Genomic DNA, 24331 nt, shown 5'->3' on the forward strand with positions numbered 1-24331 from the left:
GATACGGTCAAAATTTGGTCAAGGGAAAACGCGTGTAAATCGGTGAAATCGTTTATTAAAAAAATCAAATTAAATTTCTTTTTCAAGTTCAATTAGTATAAAATTCAGGAAAAATATTCAGTTAGGCTTCCGCTTTTCCAAATCCGAATTGCCGGGCCTTACGCGTGACCCCTGCCATCAGATTTTGTACAGCCACCTTGTCCACCTTCTTCGCCGCAGAAAGCCAGTTTGCCTTGAACTGCTGCTCGCCCTTAGCAGTTTTTTTGGTCTTCTTTAGGTTCCGCTTGACAATAGCCCAGTATTTCTCAATTGGGCGGAGCTCTGGCGTGTTGGGAGGGTTCTTGTCCTTGGGAACCACCTGCACGTTGTTGGCGGCGTACCACTCCATGGCCTTTTTACCGTAATGGCAAGATGCCAAATCCGGCCAAAACAGTACGGAACAACTGTGTTTCTTCAGGAAAGGCAGCAGACGTTTATTCAAACACTCTTTCACGTAAATTTCTTGGTTGACAGTCCCGGAAGCTATGAAAATGCTGCTTTTCAAGCCACAGGTACAGATGGCTTGCCAAACCAGATATTTCTTTGCGAACTTTGACAGTTTCATGTGCTTGAAAACATCTGCTACCTTTCCCCTTCCTTTTGCCGTATAAAACTCCTGTCCCGGAAGCTGCTTGTAGTCGGCTTTGACGTAGGTTTCGTCGTCCATTACCACGCAGTCAAACTTCGTCAGCATCGTCGTGTACAGCCTCCGGGATCGCGCTTTGGCCGTCGTATTTTGTTTATCATCGCGATTTGGAGTCACTACCTTCTTGTAAGTCGATAGTCCGGCTCGTTTTTTGGCTCGATGCACGGTTGTAGACGATACACCCAGCTTATTTGCGGCATCTCGGAGAGAGAGGTTAGGGTTTCGCTTGAAACTACCGGCAACTCTCTTTGTCGTCTCAGCGGCTTCCGGTTTTCGATTTCCCCCCGATCCAGACTTCCTGGCTGTCGACAAACGTTCCCCAAACACTTTAATTACATTTGTAACGGTTGATTTGGCAACTTTTAGCGATTTTGCCAACTTTGCGTGCAAGTAGCTCGGATTTTCGCGATGCGCGAGCAAAATTTTGATACGCTGCTCTTCTTGCTTGGACGGCATTTTGACAACTGAAGAGTGAATTCCAAAATCAAAATAGGAGCAACATTCTACACACACACACCTTTAAAATGAGGGGTGTTCAGGTTTTTTAAATGCAAAATTGAAAGAAATACGTCAAGTTGATATTGACCAAATTTTGACCGTATCACCCTTTACCATGTTTTGACGAAACACAAGGGCTGCACTACTGCGAAGCATACGTCTAACTCGAGTTTAGGCAGCTTCCCGGTCAAAAGTTTTACATCACGACTGGACGTGGGGATGTGCCGGCAAGATTCAAGTTCGTGTTTGCCGACAAGTTCGCGAAGCAGGCCATGATTTGGAAAGCGATTTGCAGTTGTGGCCTGAAAACGAACCCATTCGTCACATCCTCGACGATGACATCCCAAGTTTACATCGAAGAATGTCTGAAAAAGCGTGTATTGCCGTTCGTTCATCCACAAGCATAGGGGCAAAGTCATCTTTTGACCCAATTTGGACAGCTTCCACTACTCCAAGGTGATTCTGGAGTGCTATGCTGCCAAAAAGATCGATTTTGTCCCCAAGCTAATGAATCCTCTGAATTTCCCGGAACTTTGACCAATCGAAAAATACTGGGCAACTTCAAAGCAGCGACTTCGACGAAGCGGCGGGGCAGTCAAGGACATCCAGCAAATGCGGGAAAAATGGAAGAAATGCGATGATTCCGTGTCCGTTTCCACTGTGCGGGCGCTGATGGACTCCATCAAGAGGAAGGTTCGAGATTTCGTTCAAACTGGAGAAATGTAACTATCTAATGGTGTAACTTTGAAGCTTTATTAAAGGAACTGTAAAGCAACCATTAATGGACTTTTCAAGCTTATTAAATCATGAATTACAGGTCTTTTTGTGCGATCCAATTTACTTTTAGTCAGCCTTTAGTGTAATTTTGTCCTCCGCATTATTTCTATTATATAATCAAAACATTTTCTTTATGCATTCGGGGCAAAATGATCCTTTAGCAAACAAGCTTTGTTTACGTTCTATTCTTTCTTCAGAAATTATCCGCAACGTTCTGAAGTCTACTAAGCGGTCATGGACCATGAAAAACTACGATCGGAACTGGAGGCAGTCAAAAACGAAGACGTTCTTCTGCCTCAATTGGTCTGAAGACGGCAAGGAGCGTCATATTGCCCCATTATTGTAGTGCATTTGGCCTCATCATTATGATGCGTCTTGCGCCTTTGTTGTAGTGCATTTTACCCCACCATGGGTGCATTTTTCCCAGATTAGTGGCATTTTCAGATTATTTAATTAATATCTAAAATCACTTTTTAAGGTATTTTTGTTTTCATGTATGTTACGAATATAAATAATTACATAATGCGTGAGAGAATTTATGCAATACATAATATTCACTTCCTTTAACTTTAAATATAAGACATGAATAATGTATAAAGAAAATGATAACTCGGCTCTGTAAAGTTTATTCGATTGAGCTGTACCAATAAAGTAATTAATAAAAAAAATAATATTAATTTTTTTTTTTTCTTATCTGTTGCAGAGCCTTTTTACAACTGCGTCCATTACTTAGGAATATTGTTGTCTGATCCATTTTATTTTGGTGCTAGCCACATATCTTCTCACAATTAAGGTGTGATAGACATTTGTTGACATTGCACGCTGTCCCAATCAGGCACAACTCGTCTTATAAAGTCTAAAACGCTGTCCAGACTGGAGAGTTATAACATGTTATAACGGTTGTCAAATAATTGCAACACATAAACCACCATCAAGTTAGCGCTCGGGGTGAGACAGCTTTTGATAATGAGTAATATTGGAGTAAATTTTGAGTAACTCTGAGTAACTCGAGTTGCTCAATATTTAATGCATAGCAACCTGTTAGTTTTGACTGCATTCCACGATTGTCAAGCAAAGACGTTTGACGAGGAAAATCTACGTTCATCATCGTTCACCGGATTGCCATCCACAAAATCCGTGTTGCAGCCTGCAAAATCTGTGTATGCTTATCATTGATTTACGATGATAATAATGGGATTTTAAAGTGAATATGGAGTTGACATAATTTAACGTATTGATGATGCACATTTTGGCAGAGGTTTCAAGGGCTACGGCTTTATGATTCCAGGACTGTATTGCTCACGAATGAAAACTGAAGTTTTTGATGGTAGTTTTCCTCTTCCTTTGCATCGCGTTTCACTTGCGACTTTGGAGAGAAATAATCATTGAGGAGTTACAGTTTTCACATAGTTTAAACCGAGATTATTGGAAAGATCATTGACTAGTCAAATATAAAAATTTACTGCTCTATCAGAACAATTCAAACTAGAATTCGCAACTCGTGTTTACTTATTTATTAAATTATACATTTGAAGCGGTTAAGATTCTTGTACCGAAAAATAAATTATTTGGTTCAGTCTCGGTGTAAGAAAAAGGTTTGCTTTATTGCTCGCTTCAATATAATGACTGATATCGGAGTAGATGCTTTTCGTTTGAATATTTATTTGCGACTGAGACTGATCTAGTAGTAGTAGTAGTAAAATTTACGTTTATTTTCTGGGTTTTTATGTTTCAACATTTGATTTAACATTTCAATTGGTTAGCCTTTGGCTCTTCATCTTTGTTCTAGTTAATTCGCTATTCTAATGTGATGATTGCGTTTAGCGCTAATTTACAGGATACCCTTTGTGGGATTGTTTTGATCTGAGACTGATCTGGCTCTTGTATAACCTTTATATGAGATGCTCATTATCGAATACAATTAAAAACCCTACCTACGGTTACTCGTGTGATCATTCGCTGATAAGGAAATCTAGAGAGAGATCAGTATTGCTAAGGGCTCTTGTACTACAATAGAGTTTTTCATTGGGATATAATTAAATTCTTAACATAGCCGGCCACCGTTGAAAAGGTTGCTTTTCAAAAAACCCTATTATCTTAACTACTAGGTGGACCGGTCGATTATCTGATTTAATTCAAACATAAACAAATCTTCGTAACGCGTGCTTCTTCGTATACAAGTTCGGGCTGCTGGTCCCTTCGGTTGTTGACATGTGGGACATCGATATCTTCTCGTTCGGCGGTTGCCGACTAGTTGCTTCGTTCAATTGGATACGGGAATGGCTTCTTGCACTTGCGGTGGCTTGGTTGATGATAGGGCGACGGACCTCAGACGTAGCAGATGTTTTGGTTAATGTACCTCGGGACGGAATTGATGTAGTATGCAATAGATTGAAGGTGTAAAACCGGAACAACTCACCTTCGGAACTAGGTATTTGCAGCCTGACGGAAATCCTTCTACATGCTTGAAGCGTTCGAAGTGAGTGTTCACCGGGTCGTCCGATGTTCCTCGAGGTCAGCGGTCAACTTACAGGGCCAGATGCCATCGGATGTGCCAGTGAAGCCAGTCTCAATTTACCATTGATGTCACAGTCAGTTGGTCGAGAACAAACAGAAGCATTAGTTGGGTAATGTTAGTTAGTATACGGGACGACACAAAAGCGCCGTTGCACTGAGCATGCTGCTACATCTCGGAGAGTGCATTATCTTCACCAGCGGGTGCTGGTGGCTGTACAAGGAGCACGCAAATTTTAGAAATTGCGCGCCGGTAGTCTCCGTCACTACGGAAGATTTCAATGACACGACCATACCGCCATTTGAGCGGTGGAAGATTCTCATCCTTCAACAGCACCATCGTCCCGATGCTGATGTTGTCGCGCAAACGAGTCCATTTCGTGCGAGGGTGGAGTCCGGAAAGGTAGTCGGTGCTCCAACGCTTCCAGATGCGTCGGACGAGTTCTTGCGAGTTCTGGTAACGTTCTGGTTCTTGCGAGTTCTGGTAAGGCGATTCGTTGGTAGTTCTGCATACGAAGGCTCTGGTATAGAAACCAGCGGCCGATGGACCAGAAAGTGACCGGGAGTGAGCATTTCCAGGTCTTCTGGTTCGGAAGTCAGTGGTGTCAGCGGTCGGGAGTTTAAGCAGCTTTCGATTTGTGCCAGAACTGTTTCGAGATCGTCCTTGAGTAGAATGGTGGTTCCGATTGTCGCCTTGAAGTGCTTTTTAAAGGACTTGACTTGACTTGAAATTGGGAGAGCGCGGGGGAATAATTTTAAGGAAAATTCCTTCTTCAGCACAGTGAGCGGTGACAGCGTGTTTATGTTGTTGTGAACGGAATTTCTCGTAGAGCTCCGCTAACGTCCTTGATGCTCCCAGGAAGTTCTTTGCGTTATCGCATTCGATCACTGCTGGTCTGCCACGCCGGGCTACAAAACGCTTCAGTGCAGTGATAACCCTGACACTCTGACAGATAATGTATGTTTATACTGATTTAATTTTTTAATTTCTTGACGAATGTGAGACTACTTTGATCACTTTTGAGTAAATATGAGTTACTCAAATTTGCTCATTATGAAAATATTAACTCTGAGTACAGCCGTCTTGCCCCAAAAAAGCGCAAAATTTCATCTCTACCAAAGGGGCAGCAAAACCACAAAATTACCTTGAATACGGGGGGTATTCATTGGATGAAAGGGACCGTGAAAGAGGACACTAAAATAGAAAGTTTTTCTTCCGACAGTTTCATCTTAGTATTAATTTTTGGTTATAACATGTTATAACGGTTGTCAAATAATTGCAACACATAAACCACCATCAAGATAGCGCTATAACATGTTATAACTCTGTAGTCTGAACGTACTATAATACCATTTTGGGATTTCTTTGCCAAACTTCAAAGGGTTCTAATATCCCTTTTCGAAATATTGACATTCTTTGATTGAGCAGTGCTCCAATGCTGTAGAGTATATGAGTTATGGACCACCCATCAGCAACCATCCCAACATCAGAAGACATCACCCATCGGTTGGACTCAATTCAACGAAACCAACAGCAAGTGGCCTTAGCATTGAATTCAATTGCGCGGCCATCATCTCCAGGCAAACTCAACGTCTCAGCGTAGTACGAATGGGGACGTCGACAACAACAACAACAACAATAGCAACATCATCAGTAACATGCTTCAGCCCATCGGCACCCCGATGACCACGAAAGCATGCACCAGCATATCACCAAGAACGCCAACTCAGCAGCAGCTACAGTGACGACGACGATCACCACATGGCAACAGCAACATCGATGCAACAAGACACCGCATGGTAGCAGGAGTAGACAGTACATAGATAATAATTAGATGTAAGCATTTTTGCAGGAATTGAAGCTCTTTTGTATTTCAAAGTAAATTCAAATTGACGCAATAAAAATCATTCCAGTTTTAGTCGTAGACGTGAGCAGTAGTTCTTTTTAAAAACACCCCGAAGTCCTTAGGAGACATAATGTATGTACAGCAGTTTCATTTTCAAATTGATAAAACCGACATTCGCTAGACGGTTTTTTGCTGCACTTGGTCTTATAAATCTTTTCGCCTGTCTAGATACATCTATGGCGTTCCAGTTGGATTCTACTATGGACGTTTCCCAACTTTTTAGTTCCATCCTTATAGTACACTCAGGGCCTCCACAAAATGTTTCCGGACCGATGAAGTTCGATGCAGAAGCTCGTCTTGCTAGATTGTCGGCATTTTCATTTCCTTCAATGCCACAATGGCCAGTATAATATGACTTCGTTCCTTTCGGCCAATTGTTTTAAGAAAGATTTGTTACCGATTCACAGAATCCGGAACAATAAACCGTCATCTGTCCGAATTTATAGTTACGTTTTGTTTATTAAGTATTCTTGAATTTAAATATTAATTAAAACTTTTCCTTTTGAGCTGGTTCTTGTAAATAATAGAAAACTGCGAGTAAAACATAAATATAAAATCATAAATATGATACCTAGCATTGTTAAAATGAATTCAAAATTAATTTTACTATGGAGCCACCGCCAGAGGTGAAGTGGTATAAAAAACATTTGTTGGAGTAATGCGGATCAAAGAGGGAATTGGAGTCATCACATCAGCATTGGATCCGGGAGTGAAAAAAAGAGGATGGTATGGAAGAGAAAAGGAATTGGAGATGGATGGCTTGGATAGGAGTGGATCGGGAAGGCCTCGATCACTCTTGTCGGGACCAGGAAACAATTAAGTGTATATAAAAATTCCTCACAAAAAGTGATTAAAGTTCGGTCGATTTGGTGCAAGTGACGCTCCGAGGAGCTAAATCGTGAGTTATTGGATCGGTTACTTAACAAGTAACGCGAATAAAGTACGAACAGTTCGTCATTAAGTGTCCGCACCACGCTATACGGGGTCATAGCAGAAGATCCACCGATACTCACGCGCCCGTTCTGCTGCACGCCACGCCGTTTCCTAGCGTGTAGGCAGATTAACCTTAACCCGACTACCTCCGCTGGGGACCTACCGTTAACGGTCTCAGAGTGGATTCGACCGACTCCACTGTACCTGGAACCCACGTGGCAAAAATACGGACGGCACACATCTCCGCCGTAGCAACCCTGCGGCCATCGCTGCTGAAAGTACCGCCGCCGTCGCCGCTTGTATCATCCGTCGAAGCCCGCCGGCACTATTCGGCTAACACTGCGAAAGGTACGTTTCATCACCCATCCATCCTTTCGACTCCCACCACCAACGAGACCCAGCGCTGCAACGGTTAAACAGAACGGCTCAAATAAACATTTGAAATTAAATTCTCTCTCTATTGATTATTATTCCTTTTTTCGAAAGAGCCAGTCTGTTCGGCAGATGAGGGTTTGTAGTCCGTTCGGTGGTTAGTTGTTGACGTGTAAGGTAAGTGATCGATTGATTCTGAGCCCTTCCGAGGTCGGTGGCCGACCCTGAGAATTAAAAGGTGAGCCAACCCAAAAAATAGGCGGATGAAGCCCACCCCAGACGACCTCCGTGGCTTGAGCAGGGGTTAGGGGTTTTTGAACGTAGCCCGTCTGGCTCGTTACTTTCAGATTACATGCCCACACAAGCTTCGATTGACATCTATGATTGCTTGAATTTCTGCTTGAACCCAAGGCCAAAGACCCCAGCTCCAGTATCTTCACCCATCTTCGAGTCGTCGGTGTAAAATACAGACGTATGTTTGGCCCACCAGACTCCCATGTATGGTGGATTGGTTTAACCTGGGAGTTTAACCATTTGAAGGGAACATCGTAGTTTGTTACCATCCAATCTTCTATTGTTTTTACAGCTGAATTTAACTTGAAATCCTTAAGGATCTTTAGATATCCTACCAAGTCACCATCTAAAAGTTTATTTTGACGGTTAAACTGAAAAGCACTTTTTGCTGCCTGTAGTTTAACAAATTGGTGTAAGGGCAAAATATTGAGAACGGCATCCAAAGCATCTGATGATGTGCTTCTCATTGCTCCTGTCATTGATATACAAGCAAGTCTTTGTATTTTTCTTAACTTATTTTGAGTGGTTAAAGACTGGACTCGGAAAAAATGCGACACTTTGGTTTGGGTGTAACTTTTTTTCGCGTGGGTAAAAAATAATGAAATTTTGCGTAATACTAGTTTAGAGTGTCATGTATATGTGTCCAAAATTTATCGCGATCTGTCAAGTTTTTTTTTATCTTTATTTTAGAGATTTTTAGCCTTAGGCTAGTTCATCTCTTGATCTGTCAAGTAGTTTTCAAGATGCATTCGAAACAAGAAGAGCTGCGCCAGCAAATGTTGGGTGCGGTGATCTATAATCCTGGTCAGTCGCACAGATGGATCGGCAAAATGCTTGGAATCCACTATTCCACCGTGTCCCGCGTTGTGAAGATGTTCCAGGAGACGAAGATCATCGAGCGCTTGGAAGCGGCCGCAAACCGAAAAAAGAATACCCAGAGAAGACGCGGAAAATAAGGCAGTACTTTAAGAATAACCCGAACCTTTCCAACCGAGACGTGGCCAAAAAGGTCAATTCGTCGAAGTGGTTCGTCCAGCAGACCATGAAGCGGGCTGGGCTACGTGTTTTTTAAGGTCAGGAAGGTGCCAAATCGGACTGACAAGCAAAACACGGTGGCCAAATTGCGTGTGCGGAAGCTGTAACCGTGAGTGGCTGGTCAAGCCAGGCTGTCTCGTCATGGACGACAAAACATACATCAAACAAATCCCCGGCCTCGAGTTTTTTTGTCGGTACGTCCCGCATGGAGGTTCCGGAAAAGTTCCCGAAGAGAAAGATGGACAAATTCGCGAAGAAGTACCTGTTGTGGCAGGCGATCTGCGAGTGCGGACGGTACAGCAAGCCGTTCGTTACAACCGGCACCATAAACGGGCAGATTTATCGAGAGGAATGCTTGCAGAAGCGCTTGCTGCCCTTCCTCCGCTCTCACCGTGGTCCCACGCTGTTCTGGCCGGATCTCGCTTCGTACCATTACGCCAAGCCTGTAATAGATTGGTACGAAGCGAAGGGCGTTAATGTGGTCCTGAAGGAGGCGAACCCGCCAAATACACCAGAACTTCGTCCGATCGAAAAGTTTTGGGCGATAATGAAGAAGAAGTTGAAGAAAAGCGGAAAAACATTCAAAACCGATGAATCTTTGAAGAAAAACTGGGAGAAATTGTGTAAGGAAGATGGGCAAAGCCTCGCCCAAGATCTCATGAGCAGTGTTAAGAGAAATGTACGAGCATTCAGCTTGGGGGATGAAATTCAATAAATAAATTATGCCAAAACATAGCTAATATATAGTTATTTAATCCCTGAAAATTTGAGAAGCATCCGATTTAAAATGAATTTTTGGTGATCATTTTTGTGTGTCTCATTTTTTCCGAGTCCAGTCTTTATTTCATTTGATTTGGGACACCATATCAGTGAAGCATAGGTAATTTTTGGTCGAACTATGGTCGAATATATCTACTGTACCATATTCGGTCGTAGTCCCCACGTTTTCCCCACAGCTTTACTACAGACCCATAGCGCATTTGTAGCCACCTTGTCAAGATGAGAGTTCCAGTTCAGGTTCCTATACAAAGTAACACCTAGGTATTTAACTTCATTCGCGAACTGAATTCGAACTCCATCTAGAGTAGGCTGTGTCAACATATTTTTTCCGCTAAACTTTTAAGGAGATCGTCTACTATTAAAGGCCACAATAAGGGTGATAGTACCCCTCCTTGAGGACAACCCTTCATCGATCTTATAGTTAGTTGCGCACCTCCAAGATCAGCAGAAGTTTCTCGATCTGTGAGCATCACCATTATCCTTTCGATAATGCAGTTATCCAAGCCCCTTGCTTCCATAGCTGAACGCATTGAGCTGTAGGATGCATTATCGAATGCTCCTTCAATATCAAGAAAAGCAACCACGGCTATTTCCTTGGTTTCAAGCGATTTCTCGATTTTATTAACCAGCTATTGTAATGCCGCTATCGTAGATTTACCTGATTGATAAGCGAATTGAAATTTGCAAATCTTGTTGATTTATTGAAGTCATCCACTATTTTTCCATTGTTTTTAACAGAACAGAGGAAAGGCGTTCGGAGTCGTTTTATCCCTTTTTCCAGCTTTTGGAATGAAAACAACTCGAACCTTTCTCCATGTTTTTGGTATGTGGCTCAAAGCAACACTGGCTTAAAATATTCACTATTGCTTTAAGTTTTAACTGGAAGACACCTTGATTTCCTTAACTGGTGTATTTTACCCCAGGAACCCCTTCATATTTAATATCAAGCATCGGTATTCTAAACATCAACAGATCGGAGTAGTGATGCCACATTAGGTAATCATACAGATTTTTTCAATATTTTGATACAGATATCTATAAACAGTTGAAATGCGCTGGTTAGGCCAACACCTCGGCCCAACTAACAAATTCGATTCGTAAGTTGGGTCAACTGACAGAAGGCTAAAAAATTTCGGGGGGTGTATGCATCCTTTATTGTGGTTGATAAGATTTCACTAAAAGCGGATTCAATCAAAGCGGATTGAGACAAGTTGATTGAAACTGACAAAACATATGATGTGCACAATTTTTGTTTATGTTTCATTTTAAAATTTAAAATAAACTCAGGCATATGATCACCCCTTGAATGAATTTATGTTCGATCTAGAGATTTTGACATCCAGTTGCTTTTTAATTGAATCATGGCCCAATCCAGCGGAGGCCCAACTAAAAAGCAGCCTAAGTATTAAAAGCCCAACCAGCGAATTTGGACTGTATTCAGATTATAGCTTTTTGAAAAGTATATAGATTTCACAGCGAAGTAATGAAATTGAGTTGTTAGCAGAATGCTTCAATAAAACAGCAAGAAAAGGTTACCTTCCATTTAATTCCACTTAATTAATGTTGGTAAAGGGGAAACATCTATACAACTCTCTAATAAGGAAAATCCTCAAAGACTTGGTAATGAAGTAATAAAATTGGGTTGCTGTTAGCGGAATGCTTAAATATTTGCTTGTTGTAGAAGAGCGGGCGCTGCTTAGAATGACGAGAATACATAAAGTCCCCCATAAGATTTTCAGTCTGTGCGACTCTGGTGATATTAATAATAATAATGATAACAATAAAATAGCGTTTATGAATAATAATCATATACCTGCAGACTACAGATATAGTTGGAGTTGATGGCTGACTGACAGCAGAACGGATCTGATTATAACCTGTCTATCGTAGCAAACCACATACCTCTCTACACGAACCATCTGAAATGCACAAAACCGCATCCATTTAACTGATGATTCCATTTCGCATCCATTTTTCAGATTCCCAGCATCAGCAGGAGCCGTTCAGTCCCCTTCCGGAGCCCGTGTGCGGTCAGGTTGCGCTGATGATGGATAATTGCTTCCACAATATCACCCCGCCGGTGTCGGTCGATGAGCTGTACTCGGTGAAAATTCCCGAATCGGAGGATGAAATTATCAAACGCTGTCAGTGAGTAATTCCCTGTAGATTGCATCTTTCCGATGATTCATGGATTCCAATCATTCCTTATTTCCTCCCCCCAGCGTCTTCAACCGGGGTATGGCGTGCGTTCAGCGCTATCTCAACGCGTGCATCGAGGCCAAGAATCGGCAAATCATCGAGAACGAGGTGTTTGGGGCGAAGAAGATGTACGAACATCTCTGCCGGGACATTCCCTTCCAGAAAGGTACGGTTGCGTAGGGAATCAGCAGGAATGCCTTTCGATTGATTGCAATGATGATTTGGGATTTTTCTCTTTGCATTGATTCGCAGAATTCTTGAAGCACAAAAATTGCTTCCACCACGTTCACAACGATTGGGACACGTGCTCCCACAAGTTCGTCAATATTATGAAGGACGAGATGACCAAAACAACGCAGCAGTCACTGAATGTGCAGTACATGCACTTTTGCTGGTAAGTGACGTTCGGTCATTATTAGAGTCAAATAATTAAATTTTCATGAACACGTTTTTCAAATGTTTGAAACCTAAATCAACGTGACATTAACTCAGATTTGAGCAGATTTTTATTCATTATATAAGTAACAATTTATTTATTGTTAAATTGAGCAAACGGAGTTTAAATTTTGGGGTAAATTCTTCTGATGATAGTTTCAAAATTCTTCACGGTGAGGTGTGTAAGAGAATGTTTAAAATGCTTGTATTTTTCGAACAGGGTGTTGTTCTCCGAATTTTATTAATTTTTTCCCACTTGTAGAGTTTAAGATTATATGATCGAAAACAAAGATCAAAAAACTCGAGGTGGTCAATTTTCTCAGAAAATTTTGGTTGAAGTTCTTGGAATTTCCCGGACATCACAAACTATGAAAATGTGTATCTCATGAACCGAACATTGTAGAAAAAACGTTGTGCAGTGAATTGCAAGGAAATTATCTCAGCAATCCATAAAAAATAAAAATGTTTCCTTGAAAATTTTCACAGTTGGTGAAAATAGCAAGGAATAATAGGAAAAACCATTGCCAGGGAATTTGTTTTAATGATTTGTTTACGCTTTAAAAAATTGTATCGCTGGTTAATATTTTACCCTCGTGCCTTTTACAGTCTTTACGATATAACAGTAAAACTAACGTTGAAAAAACGCTTTTAAACCATTTTTAACAGTTCTGTCGATTGGAATGGATAAACAATGCTAATTGAAGCCTAACCCCAAACAAATTGTGATTTTATATTACACAACAAATGGTGGCTCAGAAAAAGTGTCATATACCCTACAATATGGGTAGTTTCGGAACGGAACGACGCGTAGATGCCGAAAATCAATACGCCTTTTTATTAGAAATTAAGCGATCGATTCAACCTCTGGTTGCGAAGAGTATTGTGAACAGCCATATTTGCCGTGAGACATAGGAAGTGCAACAATTTTTCACTTTTCATGATAAGTTGATTCATGCGAGATGCTCCAAAACTTGATCTACAGTTGAAAATGTAATTCTGTATCATTTTTGCAAGGATCGTGCTGGCGTTGAATAATACTTTCGTTGAGAAAAATGGAAAATTAGAATACAGTCAAAAGTGACAGTTACGTTATATCGAGGTGTACCTGTAGTACCATAGCGGTTGTGATCTTCTGGATGATCTTGTGTGTGAATAGTAGATGTACGAATCATTTAAAGTCTGTGGAAAATAGTAAAATAAGACAATTGCCAATGGAAATAAGCAAGATGTTCAATGAAAAATGCTTTAATTTGCGTTGTGAGAATCTTTATTCTGATGCAAACAAATGGTTTGGTTACCGTTTCCGCTCGGATTCGTCTGGTGCCATCTAAATTGGTGGTGCATTGAAAAAGCCTATGTCCGACGCCCATTCTGAATCCAAGATGGCGGCCACCGGGTTTCAGAAAAAGTATCAAAAACCCTACACCATGGGTATTTTCGGAACGGAGACGCCGGAAATTTCAAGATGGCGTCAGACATCGATTTCCGATCTCTAAACGTCTAGACGATTCCAAAACTACCCGCATGGACGGGTCTTCTTCTTCATCATCGCATTTCTAGCTTACTGCTTAATGCATATTAGTTTATATACCATTTTTGCATTAATATAATTGTGTGGCAAGTAGAATCATACTCTATGCCCAGGAAAGCCGACAAATTTTCTAAACCGAAAAATTCCTAGACCGGACCGGGAATCGAACCCAGCCACCTCCAGCATAGTCTTGCTTTGTAGCTGCCCCTTTACCGGCTGAGCTAAGACCCCACGTTGATGGGTATTTTGCTTAGCGACGTATTCCGGGTGTCATTCAAACCATTTATGGAACAGTTCAATCATTTGGGTTATCATTCGTTTATGGTATTTCTTATTAGGGATCGGTTTCCGGCTTCTAGATGTCACTGGGATTTCGAAAATACCAATATTTATGGGCATTTGACAGTACACTGGAACCTCCATTTACGAACCAAAACGGGGGTTCGTAAATCGAATTAGTGCGTAAAAAAAAACTCGTTATTTGGGATTTACTTCGTAAAAAGAAAACTCGTTATTACCCAAGTAGCAATTGAGGTTTTATGAGGGTTTTGTAGACCATGATTTAGACTTGAAGAATGCTTTAAAACCTCAATAAAACTTGAATTGTTACTTGGGTAGGGTTTTTTTAAAGCTTTATTAAAGAGATTTAATAAAGCTTTAAAAAAAAACCCTACTCAAATAACAATTTAAGTTTTATCGAGGTTTTAAAGCATTCTGCAAGTCTAAATCATGGTCTACAAAAACCTCATAAAACCTCTTTGTAAAATGAGGTTTTTGAAAATATTGTCAATATGGGTATTTTTTTAATCAGGGTGACGTGTAGGGACCGGAAATCGATGTCTGACGCCATTTTGAAATCCAAGATGGCGGCTTCCGGTTACAGGAAAACATGGAAATTCTGTCCAATATCACCCCACAAACTGGGTATTTTTGGAATCGGAGTGACGTGTAGGGACTGGAAATCAATGTCTGATGCCATTTTTAAATCCAAGATGGCGGCTTCCGGTTACATAAAAACAGAAAAATAATGTTAAATAACCCACCTGTGAGAACCGGGAAACTATGTCTGATGCCATTTCGAAATCCAAAGTGGTGGCATCCGGTTACAGAAGCACTGGAAAATACTGTCGAACATTCCACAATATGGGACTTTTGGAATCGGGGTGACTTATTAGGACTAAAAACCCATGTCTGACGCCAATTTGAATTTCAATATGGCCACTTCCGGTTACATAAAAACATAAAAATAAAGTTAAATAACCTACAATATGGGTATCTTAAGAATCGGGGTGACGTGGTGGTATTTGCCAATTTTTCTGTAACCTGAAGCCACCATCTTGGATTTCGAAATGGCGTCAGACATAAATTTCAGGTTCTTAAACGGCACTCCAATTCCAAAAATACCCATATTGTGGGGTATATGACAGAATTTTCAAGCTTTTATGTTACCGGATGCCGTCATCTTGGATTTCGAAATGGCGTCAGACATCGATTTCCGGTCCCTAAACGTCACTCCGATTCAAACAAGACCCATATTGTAGGGTATTTCACATTACATATCCCAGTTTCCTAAAATCACATAAAAACTCGTTATTTGGAATTTACTTCGTAAAAAGAAAACTCGTTATTTGGGATTTACTTCGTAAAAAGAGGGACGTAAATTGAATACTGCGTAAAAAAAGACTTCGTAAACGGAGGTTTCAGTGTATTTCCCACTTTTTCTGAAACCAGAAGTCGTCATCTTGTATTTCAAGATGGCATCGGACATTGATTTTTGGCATATAAGTGTCGACCCATTTCAAAAATACTCATATTGAAGGGAATTTTACACTTTTTCTGAAACCGTAAGCTGACGTCTTGGATTTCAAAATGGCGTTGGATATCGATTTCCGGCCTCTAGGCCATACCCCGATTCCAAAAATACCCATATTGATGGGCATTTGACAGTAATTCCCACTTTTCTGAAATAGAAAACCAACCTCTTGGATTTCAAAATGGCGTCAGATATTGATTTTAATTCTCTAGATCTTATCCCTATTCCAAAAATACCAGTATTGATGGGTATTTGACAGTATTTTCCACTATTTCTTAAGCCGGAAGCCGCCATCTTGGATTTCAAAATGGCGTCGCATATAGATTTCTGATCTTCCTGATTCCTAAAATATCCATATTTATGGGTATTTGACAGTATATCCCACTTTTCATAAAATCGAAAGCCGTCGTCATGGTGGATTTAAAATTGACGTCGCATATCGATTTCCGGCCTCTAGACGTCATTCCGATTCCAAAAATACCCATATTGATAGATCAATATGGATATTGATATTGATGGATCAATACGGATAGAAAAACATGTGGATAGGGATAGACTCCGTTTATTTTTTTTCCACTAGATAGGTATATCCTGATAGTTTTGAAGACTGCATTTCTGCATAGAAAATCTCAGCAAAACTCAGAGAACACGTCAAAGATGTACTGGTGAATTTTAGAAAGAAGTTTAATTCCAGAGAGTCTGGAAATTGTTTGAGTAACTTCCTGAATTTTAAATTCAGCATAATTCAGTGATCAAGCGTTAAAGTTCGCTCATAACACTGAATGTCTGAAAGACCTTAGAGAAAATTAAGAAAAGAAGAACCTCAGAAAGGTTCTTTGGAGACATCCGAAGAAATTCCAGAGAAGCTTACGGTAGTTTTAGAGAAGTTCAAATCAATTATAGAATAGTACAGGCTTTTTCAAGAAAATTAAGAGACCTTTAAAAAAAATAGTAATTATTGTAAATGTTTTGGAAACCCTTAGTGAAATCTAAGAATATTACCGGAAATTTAAGGTAACTTCACTACTTTAAAGCTTTGAATAAGTCCCAAGAACCTCAACAAAATTATAATAATTATTATTATTTAGGGAGACTTCAGCCTTAGGCGGAGTCATCTGGGACCAGTGTTGGCAAAATATCAAAAAATCAAATCTCACCAATGCCCAAGATCACACTTGATTTTCGTAGACAAAAATCAACTAGCATACAGCTGCGGTTGATTTTGCCAGCTGTGATATCGCAGCTCGGAATATCAAGCTAACAAAACTCACCAGCTGTAAATCTCAACAAACTGTGGTGAGATTGAGTTTAATGATTTTTGTTTTCCACCCGAACGCAATCGAAACTTCCAAAATGGCTGGCAGCAGTGACTTCACTTCTGACATCGGTGAAGAGTAAAAAGAGATAGCAAACTATACTTTCTCTTCGGCAAACTATACTTTCTCTTTCTAAGAAAACGATGTGCAACGGAATAATTTTTGTGTCTAGTCAACTCTCCGCTTGATTTTGCAGTTTGTGAATAGTCTCGCAATATCAAAGGAGCTCGTAAAATCAATATCAAGCATGATATTTTGTTCCAATATCACGTGTGATATTGAGAGCGTATGAAAGCGGATTAGAGATGAACTAGCCTAAGGCTAAAAATCTCTTTAATAAAGAATTAAAAAAAAAAAAAAAAAAAAAAAAAAGTATGAGAGCGGAAAAATATAATTTGATTGATGATTTTGCCAACACTGTCTGGGACCTAAATAAAATTGAGGGTATGCGGTTAACGGCACCGGTGGTGTAGTGGTAAGCGTGATTGCCTCTCACCCCAAAATGGCCTGGGATTAATCTCAGTCCGCCGAAAAAGTCGGCGGGACTTTCGGAGACATAAAATTTGTGATCACGCCTTCCTTCGGAAGGGAAGTAAAGCCGTTGGTCCCCGGTCCATGAATTGATGGATCGATAGTGTGTCAACTGCCTTCCTGGCGTCTTCGGTAGCATTGGTACTCAGTACGGAAAACAAGATCGACGGAAAACAAATCATGAAAAAAAAAGAGAGTATGAGGTCCATGAAATCATAAAAGTAGTTCCGGATAACATCACATACCCATTTTGGAAACCTAATGGAAATATACGACTCTTAAGCTGGTTTTAGACAGGGCAAGTCAAATGATCAAGTCAGTTGAATTCAATTGGGTTGAAAAGTTGAGCCTGGTTCAACTTTTTTTTAATTCAAGTGAGTTGATCAAGTTAGTTTACACGTTCAATTCGCGTTCAAGTCAGTTGAATTTAACTGAGTTGATCATTTGACTTGCCTAGTTTAAACCCAGCTTTAGTGTATGTTCCGGACTTCCTAAATCAGTTAAGATACTTCTCGTTGAAAATTCCTAGTTCAAAGTTTACTTTAAATTATGGTTTGAGTGAGCAGATTATTTGTTATGAGCGGATTTTATTAGACATTTATAAGAACAGCAATTGGTCCACGCAGATTCAGTGTTTATCCCTCTCGCATTGAATGTGAATTATTTTGATATTCGAAGTAAGTATTTGCAACCTTGCTTTGAAATAACTGTCACACAATCTCTACTTCCTTCTCAACCGCTTTTACTATTAAGTATTCCTGATACAGACAAATGCAGACATTTCATTAGCTTTCATACAGGCAATTTGAAAATCTATCTAGCATCCCTGGTAATGAGTCATACACTCAAAAAAAATATCATATATCTAATGGATGTCAGTGTTCACTCGGCTTTCGACAAAAGCAGGCCACTCTCGATGTGTGCCACGCGATCGTCTGTTTTCTCGGCAGCAACCATTGTGTGGTCCTGCTCATTATTCTTCATCAGCAGTTCTTTCGGTCGATGCGTCGTCAACTTTGGAAAGCAATCGTTTCGTGATGAGTGTGTGAGTGTTGACCACGTTTTGCGACCATTGCTGCAATGGAGACGCTTTGCCCCACGATGGCATAACTGCCATACAATCAAACCACTGGAAGCGGCTCCAGTTCTGATGGAGGAGGCTTTTTGGATAGCGGAAGATAAAGTGTTTATTGTGTTGTACCTTTTGACTATAGTTTTAAGATGTATTGTATAGTGACCAAGAATCCTCGGCTCTGTAAAGTTAATTCGGTTGAGCCTTATCAAATAAATTAATGAACAAAAAAAAATCTAAGTGATGAAATCCATGTGAATACCACATAGCTTTCCAGTGATCAATAGAGCTAATATACTATAGAGGAAGAATAGCGCTGGTGTTCCCTTTGTTCTGATGTGGAATAATACCGGGTACAGAACTGTCAAACTGCATAGTTTTTTCTCGCTTTGTTAGTTATGTCCCTATTAGATGTAAGGAAAAGATGTTTCGACAGCGAGGGCAGCGCTATTCTTCCTCTATAGTTTATTTATTTATTTCCATTTCGTCAAGCCAGTGTAGATTAGCTCTATTCTGTGATCACATAGCAGCAAATCCCACCACAAAATTACAATAATATTATACGGTCGATGAAATTAATTGGTTAAATCACATAAATTTAATGGGATCGCATAAATGTTATGTAAAATTCAGATGAATTCCATAAATTTTGATTTTGGATCAAAATCATGTGCATCCCCAATGGAAGCTACATGCAAACTTTTTTCGGTGTATGGAAATACTATAGAGATTAGTGACGTTTAACGCACGCACACTAACGGAGGTCTATCGCCGTATGAAGTTGTTTAGTTTTTTCCTCGGGCTAACCTCAAAATGTATGTAATTCGATCTGTCAAAATGAGTTTGATAGCAGTTTGTTATGTATTTTCCTCAGATTTTCACTACCACAATTTCACACAGTACACCAATTTTTATGGTCTGGCGGATAGAATTTCGATCTATCAAAAAGCGGAACCAATTCAATATACTGTAGACCAACAATTGAAAAGATACTTTAAACTTTTATAAACAAAACGTTGATTATTCTTTCCTCGCCAATCGAACGCAAATTACCAGCATCATCGGATAGGGGAAACTTGCTCCAACCCAAAGATTGTGTTAGTTTGCGTAGATTTTCACGTCTGGTTGTATTGGTAGTAGTAGCACAAACGAAGTGACAGACGGAGCGGCTCGAAAACTTTGGTGACTAACCTGCTATTGCAATTTTTCAGTGTACCACATGGCAACACCACTACTACTGGATTGTACAACATGGCAACACTACTACTAGATTGAACTAGCATTTTAACCGAATGTACTAGAATGTTTTGGTTCTATCTCTTTCACTCTACTCAAAACTGAAATGCATAAAAAAAAATGACAAAATGATACGCACTCTTTGCACACTGTCAAAGAATCATTGTACTCAAAATCAACTTTGTTCAAATCAAAACAAAAAAACTAACCCATCTGGTGGATGATGGCACAAGCTTCCAAGAAAATTCTATTACAGTGAACCACATTATTTTAATGGATTTCTTCGCCAGTAAGTCGTCTGTCACTTCGTTTGTGGTAGTAGTAGCGTGTTAGTGAATATCCGAGAAAAATACATAACAAATCGATGTCAAACTCATTTTGACAGGTCTACTTTCATACATTATTTAGGTTAGCCAGAGGAAAATAATAATATATATAGTCGTATAGTAGACAAACTGACTCTGTTGCGTGGGAAGTATTGTTTGCACAAATCAGGATACCAGAGAAAAATTTCAAAATTCTGGTGAAGTCATCCGAGGTGTAAACAAAAACAAAGGTTACCAAAATAAAAAAATAAATGTCAATTGATCGACATCACTGTTGCAAGCGTTGCAAGCTTCACTCTGCGTAAAGGCTGGCGCACAATGCATAAGTTTCCGGGTTTTTTGACAGATAATGCATGGGCTAACTCTCAAAAAACCTGAAAACTTATCCATTGTGCGCCGGCCTTAACTCTTCTATTATCAACTTTGAGAAATACAAACCTAAAAGAAAGTGACGCTTCAAAGCAACGTATTTGTAATTCAAGTTTTCGAGATTCTAGATTCTAATCTGCATGCCTAATAATACTAAATGAAACTTCAGTAGCGCCATTTTCGATACCGAAAACCTCATCTAGCAGTACATTAAATGCAAGCAGAATAAACTTGAAAAGATACTTCCCAAAAAAAACCAGTTCAGTGCTGATACAGCGAGAAAATCCCAGAATTTATGATGGAAAGCCCCTTCTCAATCAACTTAACTCTTCCGAAAGAATAAATTTCGCCCCCGCCACGTCCCAACAGAGGGAATCATTTCGTCGTTCGCCTTGTGTTCTATCCGCCTAGAATTACCACATTCTCATTCGAAATCGCTTTTTCGTCTTCTTCTACCTTCCGCAGTGCCCGCTTCGGTTACGAAAACTGTGTCTTCACCAGTGCCAAGTACAAGTGCAAACCCGAGTCGGCCGTGTTCCTGCGGAAGATTGCCAAGGTGCTGTCCATGGATCGGCACTTTCTCAACTGTGATAGAATCGAGAACGAGATTTGCTCGGGCTCCGCCACCCTCCACCGCCACCGGTGGTGGCTAGCGACGACGACGACGACGGCGGTGGCACTTGCTGCTACGATGGTGCTGAAGACAACCGGCTTTGGGAGGTTTGTCTGTCGATAAAAAAATAGCACTTGCATGGGGCTTTGCAAGCCTGGGTCTGGGATCGAAGCGAAGCTTAGATTTTATTGTGCGAAAGATATTAATGGGTACCTAGTTGAGTTTTTCGACCGACGAGGACGATGACCAAGACGATCCACAGTGTGGTATTTTGCTTATTCTAGCTGGCCAAAAATATTAAACCATCACTTGTATAACTTACGAAAAGCACTTTTTTGTTATAGAATTATTATGATTTTAGGCCAAACAGGGGTGGGTCAGGTTTTGAGGGTGTTGCTTCTTTTTGGAGAAGTGTTTATTTTTCAGTGCCGAAAAGTAGTACTTTTTGGTGTTGTGGTTATAGTTAGGTAAAGAGGGACATAATGTCATTCCAGCGCATGACGAAAAACAAGTTGCAAAAAGCATTTTTTAGCACTGGAAAAGTGTCACTTTTCGACACTGTTTTGAATAACACAATGACCTACTTTTCAGGTTATTTTGAAAAATCGACTTTTGGCCAGTTAGATCAAAGAAATACCCTTCCGTGCGACCGGGACCGTGATGACGTTCAATGTTTATAATAGTTCGGGCGGAAGATCTGAATTATGGGAAAGACAGCTGATGTGAGCAAAAAGTGTACATTTCGAATGTGCTATATATTTTGATATTCGTGAGTACATATGAAAGTTAATGTGTTTTAAGGAGCAGATATTTAGATAGAAAATTGATGAAGAAAAAGCTGAATAAATGGGAAGTTTTCGATCGTATAGGCTTGTTGCTTCGCAATGCTAGAGCTGTTGTAATATGTAGCCATTATTCGACGTTTGAAATTAGAAGTCTAAAACATAGACATAGAATAGAATGTTGGGGAAATGACCTGATTGACATTAGATTACCATGGTTACTGTTTTTTTTTTCAGTAACAGTACCGAGTAACAATTTTGACTGTTAACGTTCTAGTAAGTAAACCCGCATAAACGCGAACCATAACTTGACCTTACCGATATTAATTATAAACTGTTTATAATCACTCCTAAACTTTAACTGAAATGGTTATGGAACTTTACATGAACGTTTGTGTGATAAAGTTTTAACCTTATGTATTATTGTTTTTTGAAAGCGGACCTCACAAATAATGGGTTGTTAAGAACCATTACCATTCAAAATTCTTGTTTTCTCCATACATTTTCGAAAAGAGAACTATATTTGAACGTTTTTACTTATGGTTTGAGAACATTAATGGTTATGGTTATGATAGTCAGTAAGGTCCATTAATGGTTTTGTATTATCGCTCAACTTTACGTGGAATATATCGTGAATTGGTAATCAGTAATTTACAGGCAACCAATTCGCGATATATTCCACATAAAGTTGATCGATGTTACAAAACTATTCATGGACCTTACTGAATACCATAACCATAACCATTAATGTTCTCAAACCATAAGTTAAAAGGTTCTAATATAGTCCTCCTCCCGAAAATATATGGAGAAAACAAGAATTTTGAATGGTAATGGTTCTTAACAACTCATTATTTGTAAGGTCCGCTTCCAAAAAACCATAATACATAAGGTTAAAACTTTATCATTAAACGTTCTTGTAAAGTTCCATAACCATTTCAGTTGAAGTTTAGCAGGGATTATAAACAATTTTTAACCATTTTCGGTAAGGTCAATTTATGGTTCGCGTTTATGCGGGAAGCTTTGATTGGGTGGTAGTTTTATCTAAACTTAACATCTGTGTGTTCTTAAATGCATGTTAATTTGTTAATTTTCTAAACAAAGATAAAAAATTTGAAGGTTAAAAGTAGACAATTATATTTCTATTAATCTGACGAAATTATGAGTTTATTTTTGTCTAAAACAGCCGAAATGGTCCCTGTTGCTGCCATACTTGTCCAATTGATATAAATTCCCCAATATGACGTTGACTGGAAGTTGCAGCCAATCAGTGTTTCCAGAATCATTTATTACCTTGACTAAATACAAACAAATGGCTCTGTTTTTCCAACAGCTATCAAACATGTAGACATCAAACGAATGTTTGTATTACTCCAGTATTCATTTCCAATTTGATTGATTCCGGTAGATTGGTTCAATGACATGCATCTGCCTGCACATTTTATTTGCAATTTGACTTGCCTCCCTCACCTTTAAACCTACAGTAATGCTTCGATATATGCGATGGGTGGTACCGTTCACCCACCGCTGTTTCTCGGCTGTCCTTCAACCAATTACGCTGATTTTTTGTATGTGATTAGTGTCAAGTTAAATCAGCTCAATTGCTTGAATGACAGCCGAGAATTTTGCTCGGTACTACCCACCGCATCTATGGAGAGATTACTGTATTCCCTGAGGGGTGTGCCACGTGAGGTTATAAATTGATCGGAACATGTATATTTTTCTCCCGCAGCAATCATTCATATGGAAAAAAAAGGAACCGAATTGTGATTAATTTAATTTCTATGCATCGAGGTGACAGGGCGTGAACTTTAAAACTACAACATTAACTGTGCACGGTCAATAAATCTGTCAGCCTGCAGACTCGGAATTTTCCTATTCTGCAAGTGGATTCATGTAAGGAAGTCGAAACAAAAGGAATAGCATTTCCAGCGAAAATCCGCATCGCATTTCAATTGAATAGACGATATAATGCCGCTCTGCGCTCTGGTTGGTAGAGCCCGTCTGAAAGCACCATTCAATGAAAGCTGTTATAGATGAACATAATATGTCTAGCTTTGATGGGCTGTTCCGTTCCAGGAGGAATAACATACAGCTAAAGTTCAACTCGATTGCTTCCAAATTATTTCCGACGAACAACTTATCCTGAGCAGTGAAATGCGAACGAGCCTTACTAAGTTACTCATCGGCACATCGAAGGAAGGGTAATTTCATCTCTCATCATTGGTTCATAGATGAGTGGTGCGGAATCGATGACTCTCAATTTTCAAGTTATTTTGCTTGAAATATATTCATTTTCTTGCCTTTGTTTACGTC

The 24331-nt window shown here is 39.8% G+C and overlaps 1 protein-coding gene across 1 annotated transcript in view; it reads left to right on the forward strand.

Annotated features, from left to right (window-relative positions):
* LOC135707905 (uncharacterized) overlaps positions 1 to 22710 on the forward strand; it is an 83479-nt gene extending 60769 nt beyond the window's left edge. The window contains exons 2-5 of the mRNA XM_065229815.1: positions 11775 to 11943; positions 12018 to 12160; positions 12247 to 12388; positions 21089 to 22710. Of these exons, the coding sequence (XP_065085887.1) occupies positions 11775 to 11943; positions 12018 to 12160; positions 12247 to 12388; positions 21089 to 21359 (725 nt within the window). The 3' untranslated portion in view covers positions 21360 to 22710. The remainder of the gene's footprint in view (positions 1 to 11774; positions 11944 to 12017; positions 12161 to 12246; positions 12389 to 21088) is intronic.
* The last annotated feature ends 1621 nt before the right edge of the window (positions 22711 to 24331 follow it).

The sequence above is a fragment of the Ochlerotatus camptorhynchus genome, unplaced genomic scaffold (assembly GCF_037179485.1).
Source record: "Ochlerotatus camptorhynchus isolate MF236.1 unplaced genomic scaffold, CSIRO-AGI_Acam_v1.1 ptg000323l, whole genome shotgun sequence".
NCBI classification, from domain to species: Eukaryota; Metazoa; Arthropoda; class Insecta; order Diptera; family Culicidae; genus Ochlerotatus; species Ochlerotatus camptorhynchus.